At 40.2% G+C, this 10,578-nt stretch overlaps 1 protein-coding gene across 3 annotated transcripts; it reads left to right on the top strand.

Moving 5' to 3' along the window:
- The first annotated feature begins 304 nt into the window (after positions 1-304).
- Positions 305-10,453, top strand: ipcef1 (interaction protein for cytohesin exchange factors 1). Of its 3 annotated transcripts, none has more exons than XM_030391541.1 (11): positions 305-1,070; positions 3,057-3,110; positions 3,590-3,629; positions 4,134-4,306; positions 6,220-6,293; positions 6,591-6,662; positions 7,307-7,371; positions 7,816-7,940; positions 8,068-8,422; positions 8,675-8,865; positions 8,984-10,453. In XM_030391541.1, exons 1-11 carry the CDS (start codon positions 996-998, stop codon positions 9,182-9,184), a joined length of 1,425 nt encoding a protein of 474 aa, XP_030247401.1. In that variant the 5' UTR covers positions 305-995; the 3' UTR covers positions 9,185-10,453. The 3 variants fall into 3 exon arrangements, with proteins under 3 accessions (XP_030247401.1, XP_030247402.1, XP_030247403.1); XM_030391542.1 differs by lacking the exon at positions 305-1,070 and adding an exon at positions 1,123-1,216; XM_030391543.1 differs by lacking the exon at positions 305-1,070 and adding an exon at positions 1,629-2,090.
- The last annotated feature ends 125 nt before the right edge of the window (positions 10,454-10,578 follow it).

The following is a 10,578-nucleotide window of genomic DNA, read 5'->3' as shown; positions in this document are numbered from 1 at the left end:
AAACAGTTGGCAATTAATTATCTTTCAATCAGCTAATTGATTAATCAAATAAACTTTGCAGTTCTGTTCAGCAGTTGCACTCATTATGGGTTACATCCTGGTATTTCAAGTAGTGATGCATCTTATAAGTTGATGAGAGAGGCGTTTATAATAACCCAAATCAGTCTCTAGAACAAGATATAGGGTGTTCCTTTATTGATCCCCTTTGGGAGAAACTTGCAGGTAACACAGCAGTACAGAGGGGAATAGTAGCAGCACAAGAGTAAGTCTCAAAAAATAGAAAAAATAATAAAGAGATATTTGAAGAATAAAATAGCAATTTGAATAGAAAATATGATATGAACTATTAGAATAAAGATAAACATACCATATACAGTAAATGTCCAATTTTTTTTCTATGTACACTGCTTGTGCAATATGGTGTGTGCCTGTGCAAATGTGAAATGTGCATGGTAGATGGGAGATAATAAATAACAAAGGAACAAAGAAACAATCAGTCTTTGTGACATGAAGTGTGTGGTTGAGTCCTTAATCAGTGGAGAAAGGAGGTCAGTCCAGTCTAAATGTTTATTATGTAACTTAATGATAGTAGCTGTACAAACAGTATCATCCTCGTGAGAGTCGCTTAAACACAGATAATTTAATACCTTGTCTGCGTCCACTGGATGTGTTTTGCATTGTTACTGGGGCCTCATTTTTCTATTATACAGAAGTAATCCAGCGACATATAGTGGTCATGAGTGGGAGCTGCAAGGACTACTCCCACATACGTTCTACATTTTAACTAAGTGTAGCACAATAACGATGCAACAGGAGCTCAAAACGTGTTGCTGCCATGAACTTAAATAAAATGGAAATAAAGTTCAGCTTCAGTTTGGGTGTTACCCCCCTTTTTTTTGAAGTGGAGAAAGAGGGTGACACCCAAACAGAACTCACCTGAAACCAGCTGGGCCTGTTTGAATTTCTTCTTCCTCGTCTTCTCTTTTCCCCCCGACATGCTGACCAAGGTTTGGGCAGACTTTGAGCAGAGTTTTCGGGCTAAGCTGCTCTCATTGAAGTCATGGTGGAAGGTAGAGTGAAATTTAACGTTTTGTTAAAACTGTGTGAAGCTTATAAGAGTTCTCGCGGGCGACATGTTTCGGTTAGGCTCTAGGCTGGAGTATGAACATGCTGCGTTTGATGACGAACACTGACCGGACTCCACTGTATTTTCTAGGTATTTTTCGTATTTCATTAGGTAAAATTGTGTTAAATGTTGGTGGAAGTGGAGTTTGGGGGGTTAAAATACAAAAAGTGTTACTTATTCCCGAAATATAGGGAACGTTATCGTGATTTAACATTTAAGAAACCGTACTATAGGTTTCCAAAATCGACTTAAAATCACCCCGCTTTACAATGGGGATTCGGTTATGTCCGAGTTGTTTAAGAAATGCATTCGTACTATCGTCAGGTTTAGCATTTGTGTCTTTGTAAGCTTTTCGTATAGATTCCAAGACTTATTTTGCAGCAACCAAAATTCACAACCATAATGTGACGCATGACCTTCTTCAACCATTGTGTCTTTTGAGATTAAAAAAAAAAAAAAAACAGATGATAGATGCAGATAGGATAGGATGTGGTTGGCAGATAGCTGCCAGCTGAACTGATTGAAGCTAGAAAGGTATTAGGGCATGTATCTCTCTTTAGATCATTGCAATTAAACATTACATGCAAATCTAACTAAATTCACAGTTAACCTTTAACACCTGCAAGAAAAAAAAAAAATCCCACAGGAACTTGCTTAACACACACACAAACACACACACACACACACATTCAGAGTCAGGCTTTGGCTGTGGTTTATGTGGTGATCGTCATGTAACTCCTACATGCAGCCAGTGACTCAAACACCCGGAAAACAAGATGTGATGCATGTGTGTTGTGCAAGACAGAGACACACACACACACACGCACACACACAGATATATGTACACACTGATACACAAAGGGTTTAGTTTAGATAAGTGCTGTCATTGTGTAAGCCTTTCGAGCGACACGGGATACTGACACTCACTGAACTTGAAGTGAATCTGTGAAGTTTCAAGTACCAGGTACGAGTCTTCCTCTCTTCTTTCGGTGTTGTCGCTGTGTGTAGATGGAGCTTGTGGTGAATGATTGAGCGCGAACAGCGGCAGCAGGACTTGAACTCAGGACCCCTGTGACCACATCGCCACCTGTGCCTTTACATTTCCTGACATCAAGGCCGGGTTGCGTTGTGTATGCTCAGTCTGACGAGGTGTAAGGCTGAGTTTGTAGACTCTGGGCGACATGTGTCAGATCTAAAAGTGTAGGGAGGTTGCGATTCTTTAATTCTGTCAGATCTCCTTCAGATTTTTGCTGCATCGAATCAGGAAAAGCTTTTTTAAACAGAGACAAGTTGTTGAATGTTTGCTGTTGAGTGTGTCTTTCAGGCCGCTTTGACACTTTACGAATAAGGAACTTAAGCACGCAGAGGAAGTTAGTCAATAGAGCCAACTTGGATTTCTCAATATCTTTCATGTCGCTGTTCATCTGTGTTGTTACATTTCAAAACGTGTTCCTTTTTCCTCTCTGCGCTCGACACTGCTTAAAATGCTTTTTCTTAAAATGTGACACTACAAAAAAGCCTTTTAATCTTCAGCACTTGAAGGCAGTGTAGCTGTGTGTCAGAGGCTGTTGAACTGCTGACACTGAACATTGGGACACTCCAGCTTTGAGTCAGTTCTGTTCACCTGCTTCAACACATTTTTTTCTGACTCGGCTTTCCATTTCCACAGAAGGAGAAATGACGCTTTCATCTCACATTCAATTCGCATTTATTTATTTTTTTTTTACTCTGCAAGAGAAGAAAAACAAAAATGGAAAAACATTCAAATTGAGCAACATTAGGTGCGCTGCCTGCCCATGACGTGACTTCCTGTTGTCACACAAGCGAGCGTGGAGCTGCTAATTTTCGGCCCATTCACCTGTGGGTGGTGATATTGTCAAACTAGGCTTCTGTGGATTAAGGTGTGTCTTTTTTGGTTTTCTCTCAACAGGCTGCCTTCCCCATATCTGTGCCCCCTTCAATGGCTGCCGATGACTACAACCCTGTAAGTGTTCCTCCCTTTGTCGTGTTCAACATTTACTCTGGCACAGCAAAGGTGGCCTTGTTTCTCTCTATTATAATGAAATGCAAACCCTGCCCTCCTTTTTTTTTTAAATGGAGGAACTACTTCTGCTTCTCCTATTTTATGACGGCAAGGTCTTTATATGTATAGCGATTATTCTCGGGTTGTTTTGGCGAGTTCAATTTCTCTTGGTGATTTTAGTTCAATTAAAGAAGAGTTGAAAGAAGAAGACACAAAGAGTGACACCTAAAGTGGAGTCACAGATGAGGATGTTAGAGGGGAGGGGGGGTGTGTGCAAAGATCGAGAGCAGCAAAGAGAAAAAACTGCCTGTGACACTCGTCTGTGTGAGAAACAGGATGTTCCAGACAACCTCCTCTTCTCTGGGGTCTGAGACCGTTAATGTGCTCTCCTCACCTCCGGCTGTCTGACCTGAACACTCTCCTCTTCTCTCCTCCCAAAGGTCTCCCTCCGACACAAATCCAAGAGGAAGACCCGAGGTGGTAAGTTGTCACTCCCCCCCCCTTGCTCTCATCGCTCTGTCTCTGTGTGTGCCCTCTACTGTAATTTAGACCCTCTGTGGGCGTGTGTGAAGTGGCAGGGCAATTAGTGTGTTCAAAGGGCTTTAGACAACGCTCGGTTGGTTTCACTTCAGTTTTTCTCTATTTCGACTCCTTCGTTTCTGTGTCTTGGATTCTGAGAAACTCTAGTTCAGCTATTTTGTCCTATTGTTATTTCTGGCTGATTCATAACTGGAACAGGTAGGCTGGATGTAGGACCTCACTTCTGTATTGACTCTTCCATGTTATTTTTAGAGTTCGTGTGGTCGACAGAATGGTAACCCAGTTTCACTCTCAAAGGGAAACATTTCGCGTGTTTTTGGATTTTAGACCATGCAACCCCTTGCTTCCTCTAATGCTATATTTGCGCTTAGCTGTGGCGTTAATCTTTCTCTGCGGACGAGGGAAGAGGAGGTCTCAGTGTATGTGTGTGTTTTCTGTGCGCAGGCAATGGTACAAACATGAGCAGGAGACGGATCTCTGTGAAAGAGCTGGGTCAGCCGGATCACCAGGGCTGGCTGTACAGGAAGAAAGAGAGCAAAGGCTTCCTGGGTATGAAATGGAAGAAGTACTGGTTTGTGCTGAAGAAGACGTCTCTCTACTGGTACACCAACCAGCTGGTGAGTTAAACAACTCTTTCATAGACTCATTTATGATCGCATATGTTCAACTGGTGTCTGTTGCTGCTGTCACGTCACATCTCATCACATCAGTCTGCAACTGCAGCCCCATAAAACCTTGAAGGGGCCGTTTGTTAGAATTTCTTTATTGAAAACATTCAGAAATCAACTAAAAGAAGCAACAGAAGGTGAATAAATAGCAGTTTTGATATTATAAGCCCGACTCGGTCCAAAGCTCCTGTAAACACTAGCACTCCTGGTCTCAGAGCTCCCAGTCCGAACCGCCAGCTGCATGGCTGCCTGAGCTGACTAGTTATGAGCAGCTACGGTTAGCTGTTACTCTGATCATACGTTGTCCCCTTTTTGCTGCTGTTTTTGCTCACTTACAAGCGCAATCAAGCTCTGTGTCTCTATTAAACTCTGTGTGATTTATTGTAATGACTAAAAGCAGATGTGTCATTTAATTATGATACTTTAGAATGTATGGGGGTAAAGTGCTTGTTGGCGCATAGGTAGACAATGAAAGAAAAACGTTCCTTCAAACACATTTTAAAAAGAACATACAATAAGGTAGGATGGAGTTTACCTTTGATGTTAATTTAAAAAAAAAAACATGTAAAGCCTGACCGATCACAAAAAAATAAAATATCAGCCTATTTTCAGAATATATACATAAACACTTACTTATTGTTATTATCCCTCAAATGTGGGTATCAATCACTACACAATGACAAAGATATTTAATGGAGACAGGATTTTTTTTTACAGTTTAATGATAAAACTTTAGCGTTCAACATGGCAGCAGTGTGCTGAAACAGAAAAAAATCTTTGTGAATTCAGCAATTCTAAATAACCCTGAGGATCTGTATCTGTTTCTGTTTCTTATGTTCTGTAAAATGAAATAAAAATGTTTTCATGTCAAACTACATATACTCCATTCACGATCAACTCTGATATGTCTGTAGGGCAAATCTGCCGATAAAGTGGGTTGTCGGCCACTAAAAACAGGTTTATGGATGAAATCAGATGCATTTGGTACTGTTTCATGTGTAATTTATCCAGTTTTCCCTGGTGTGTGATAAGGCAGCAAGATGGCGTGTGCATCGGCTCAAAATATAACACAGAGCTCATGTTCATTGTCATTGAGGACCATGTCACCCACTTTAACAATGTACATCGACTATGTGTTTTTAATCAAAAGAATGGAGGTATACAATGTAGTGAAAAAGCTGTTGCATGCTTTGTCTGCACAGCATAAAAGACACTTTTGTTCACCAAAGCCAGGCAGAAATCCCTGTCACTGGGTCAGCCTGCGCTGGTTATAACTCACTTCAGTTTGCTGCAGTTCACAGTGAGTGTTCAAAAAGCATGTAAAGCAATGAAGTTTGGATCCGTACAAATACAGTGTTCAAAATGTGTAAATGTTTTGGGAAAGGTGACATTGCTATTAGAGGAAAAAAAAAAATCTACGTTGCAAGATTTTGAAAGAAAGAATGGAAAAAAAATTTATTTTGAAAAAAAATGCAAGACAAACAAAACAATCTCTCTGCGGCATTTATATTAAACGCATCACACATTGTACACTTGAGTCACAGATGCAGTGAGGCACCGAGGCTGCAGATGAGTCATACTTGTATATGCCACAGCTGTCTCCCAGCTCATTGCTGCAGGAACTGAGCTGTGTCACTGTGTTTCCTGAATGAGACGGAGTCACTAATGGCCCGTCAGATTCTGATAACGGACATACGTAACTGATGAGTTTGATTTACTGGCATGATAATTTCATCACGTGACGGGAGAAAATAGAAGAAGTGGCTTGGTGCAATTCAATGGCAGGTGTCATTGTCAGGAAGTGGTTTGAAGTCATCAGTTTGTTTTAATGCGCATATGTCGTTCAATCTTCTGTGTTGCAGGCAGAAAAGGCTGAAGGCTACATTGACCTCACCAACTTCATGATTGACAGAGCCATAGAGTGCAGGAAGAAACAGTAAGCTCAAAATTATGCATTGTTCAGTGCCTGCTTCATCTCATTCAGATCGCTTTTATAAGCCACCCACCATCTTTGGTTTGAATTAAAAGGAACTATATCTGTTGTGGGACAGTAATGACATGGAAAGTGCTCCCACACATTGTGACAAGATGCATATACTCTTGAAACTACAATCATGATCAATCATGAAGTAGAATAAACATAGTTAAACTTCATTCCAGTAGAAACTTGTGATTCTGCCCTTATTGTGGTGATCTTGTCTTAACTCTTCTCTCTTTACCTTTTCTCTTGCAGTGCGTTCAAAGCTTGTCACCCACAAGTCATGATGTTTTATTTTGCTGCTGAGAGCCACGAGGAGATGAACTTGTAAGTCACAAATGAACACCTGTTAAGCCCTGGTGGGGCCCATTTGGGCTATTTTTTGAGAACCTATAGTAACATTTAAGTAAAATATATAATTTGGTACTTGAGAATTTTTAAATGGCACAGATGGTGCCAAAATTTCCCAAAATGTGCGAAAAAACTCTCTAATTTATTTCTGATTCACTTTATGAGCAATGTTCAGATATTTTGCTATGGTTTGCTAGGGATTTAGAGCTGCAGCTGCATCATTCCTAAAGGATATTCATTCTAAAATTGACGTTCATTGACAAAATGACATTTTTTTTTTTTTTTATTTATGCTGAGACAACTGAATGTACTGACATTTGTATTTCTACTTACACATGTCATCAAATATAATAATTTTATCATGGTACGTTGATTGTTCAAATAGACCTTGTAGTTGCAGAGATACACTTTGTTAATTATCGAGCAAAGACACAAAATAGAGGCTAGTAACATGATCTGTATTTTTTCTTACACCTGTTTTCCATCAACACGGAACAGTTTCTGTTCCATTTGACATTCTTTATTTCCTAAATAAGGCTCTGGGTTGTTTTTGGAAAATGTCTTGTTATGAGATTGAGTTGAGTTGAATATTCTTTTGTCTTCTTTTTTTTTTTCTTCAGGTGGTTGAATAAGCTTGGACTAGCCTCCATTCAGTATGAGGCAACAGAACGAAATCCTGCAGCCGGTGAGCACACATGACAATCACAAGTGTATTTTAGTTACCTGTTACTAGAGCTGCAATGATTTGTTGATAAATCAATTAGTTGATCCTAGAAAAATGTATTGCAATATATTTTGATAATCGATTAATAATTTCAGGTATTTTTCAAGCAAAAATGTCAAACATTCTCTGGTTCCAGCTTCTTAAAAATAAAGATTTGCTGCATCTCTTTATTTATGAGTCTGTTTTGGATTTTTGACTTTAGGCTTTGGGGAATTGTAATGAAGATTCTTCACCATTTTTCAACAGTTTATTGTGAAAACAATTTGGGCAAACAACAGTGATCGGCAATGAAAATAATAATGAGTTGCAGCCTAACCTGTTACTGTTACTGTCATCAGGGCTACTGGTTGTATGAGGCATGTTATATCGTCTGACTTTGTGTGTGTGTGTCTCTCTCTCATGCAGAGTGTTACAGTGAAGCTAGTGACCACGAAGAAGCCGAAAGCACAGAGATTCCCCCTCCACCATACTCTGAACAAACCCTGAGGGACTCGGTGGATGCATCGGGTCCACCTGGTAGCACACATCAGGTCAGTCATGTCACAACCCTACAGGAGTCGTATGCTTACTCTGGTCAAAAGGTTTTAAAAAACTTTATTGAACTGAACCCTTTTAGATTTTTGCTGCAATGTTAACCTCGCTGTATTCGTCTTTCAGGGTACCCTTCCTCCCCCTTATTCCTCCGTGGTCCCAAGCGAAGCCAACGGTTCGCTCTCATCCCCCGTCAGCACAATGACATCACAGAGCTCCACCTCCTCGCTCGCCAAGCAGCGGCAGTCCTGGTTGGACCTGGTCTCGCAGGCGTCTCCTCCCGCCGGGGAAACAGCTGTGGTGTGCTCCGTTCAGATACACTCGCATCAGCCTCCGCCAGAGGAGACGGAAGAGGAGGATGACACCCAGGTGCTAGAAGGCTCGTCTCAGCAGGACTCTCTGGAAACAGGGTCCAATGAGGAAAGCCCTGCTGTAGAGGAAGCGGAGGCACAGAGGGTTGCTTCTGGTGCTCAAGAAGAAGGTGAGACTTTATTTTACTCTTTTAATTTAATTTTAATGTAGTTTTTGAGTAAAGTGTCACTTTTAGTAAAAACTTTGCTTTGACTTAGGCCTATCTGAATTTAACAAGCAGCACTGATAGGTTGGTTTGTTTAAATGTACTGGTTCCAATGCATTTTGCGCTCTACACCTTGAGTGAACCTCAGTGTTAGTCAGTGTAATGTTTGTGAGGTGTATGGTGATGATCATGAATTATAAACTTTTCTTGTTGTAGGGGTTGATAGGAACAGCTCAGATGAGATGGAGAAGCTGTATATTCACCTAAAACAGGCCAGCCTCTCGCCAATAGGAGATCGTAAACCATCCACAAAAAGGGAATTCAGGGCCTCCTTCGTAAAACGCTGTAAAAACCAGACTGTCAATGACAGACTCCACCTTATCAGGACGCTCAACAGCACATTAAAGGTACATTTTCAGTTTTTTCCCGTTTTTATTTTTTTCTGTTTATCCTCTTTTGATTTTACATTACACCACAGAGCATTGTGCCAGTATTTAATTTTTCTTTGCTCTTTTCCTGACACAGTCAAAAGAGGCAGACCTACAGGCAATCGAGCAGGTGTTGTCAGACCCGGAGCTTAACTCAGACAAGTTCAGAGAGTGGAAGGACGCCAATGCACCCTTGGTACAGGAGATCTGCATTAAACAGAACCAGCAGGTGGCATCAGAGGCCACGAAAGCTGCAGCATCAGTCATTGCTGCTCCAGTGGTCGAGACCAGTTTATAAAGACTCCTACGAGCTGGTTTTGCTGTTTTTGGACTTGGGGGGACTTCACACTCACATGATCTGGATGCACGCACTCACCATGCTGTTTTCAAATGAGACTACTGTTACATATCAGTGGACTTACTTTTCATCTTCTGTAACTGGATTAATGAAGAATGGTGTTTTTAGTTCCTATCTGGAAATGGAGCAAACATTTTATGATTAGCAGGTCACATTAAAATGTGAATTGTGTCTTAGTATTACTTTTAGCACATTTTACAGATGGCTGTTTTTATCTTGTAATTCTGTGAACCCTATGCATTGTTATATGTAGGATGATGGACAATACTGAGCAATGGATCCATTGTTCTCTGCATAGCAACACTTGTTTTTTTACTGTTTGTTTTATCTACTTTGGTTTCATCAGTAGTGAACAAATCTTTGAATGTCTCCAGTCAATTTTAACTGTTTTCAGTCAATTATTGGTGCCATGCACTATCACTGCCTGTTACAAATATTTTATTGCGGCTGTTTTGTAATGATTAGTGTGTTGTTTGCCCTAGAAATGTTATTGTCATACTTTAATGAAGATATTCCAGACTGAACACTAGGGCCTGCACTAACAGAATAAATGTCAGTCACAAATCAGGATCATTGTTGAATATCAAAAAGTGTCCATTTACAATGCAGTGTAATCTACAAACAAGATATAAGAAAATGACCTTATTTTCATTAGAAAAAAACGATTTTTTAAATGAAGAATTACACAAAGAAACCACCTTAATGTGATAATGACATTATTACAAATGTATAACCAATATTAATACAGTGTGTTGGACTTTCGGCACAATGTGCAGGTATGCATTTGCATTTAAATCTAAGATGTGTGATGGATAATGCTCAGGAAAAAAACCTAAAATATTGTTCTTTAAGACAGATCCCACAAACATGTCCGGCCGACCAAAACCCTGTGTTAGTAGATGAACAAATGAACGGATTGGGAGGTCTTTGGGATACAGACATCAGGCATTATGTGACTATCCATGGCCACTCCGGAGAGCAACAGATTTATGAAAGTCAGGGGCCTCAGATATCATGGTAGGGGCCAAACCAAGCTCCATGCACAAAACAGCATTTTTTTCACGGTTTACTTTTTTTTTTATTTGTTGTGCATGTAAAATATCAACTCTGTAAATAGTTGTACATGGATGTGTGCTGTTAATTGCGCTTGATCTCGCGTCAATGTGTTTGTGTTTATACTTTGCAATAAAGTGTTATCACAAGAGTGAACATGTTTGACTGCGGCTTTATTTTAATTAAAGTTAACCGTAAATGAAGGTGTTTGTGTATTCTGTACTCTGATACACAAAAGCCAAGGGAACCGATTGGTACAGCTTGCAGTGTCCCTGATGTGA

Source organism: Sparus aurata, chromosome 16 (genome assembly GCF_900880675.1).
Source record: "Sparus aurata chromosome 16, fSpaAur1.1, whole genome shotgun sequence".
NCBI lineage: Eukaryota > Metazoa > Chordata > Actinopteri > Spariformes > Sparidae > Sparus > Sparus aurata.
This window is presented reverse-complemented; position numbering and strand designations above follow the sequence as displayed.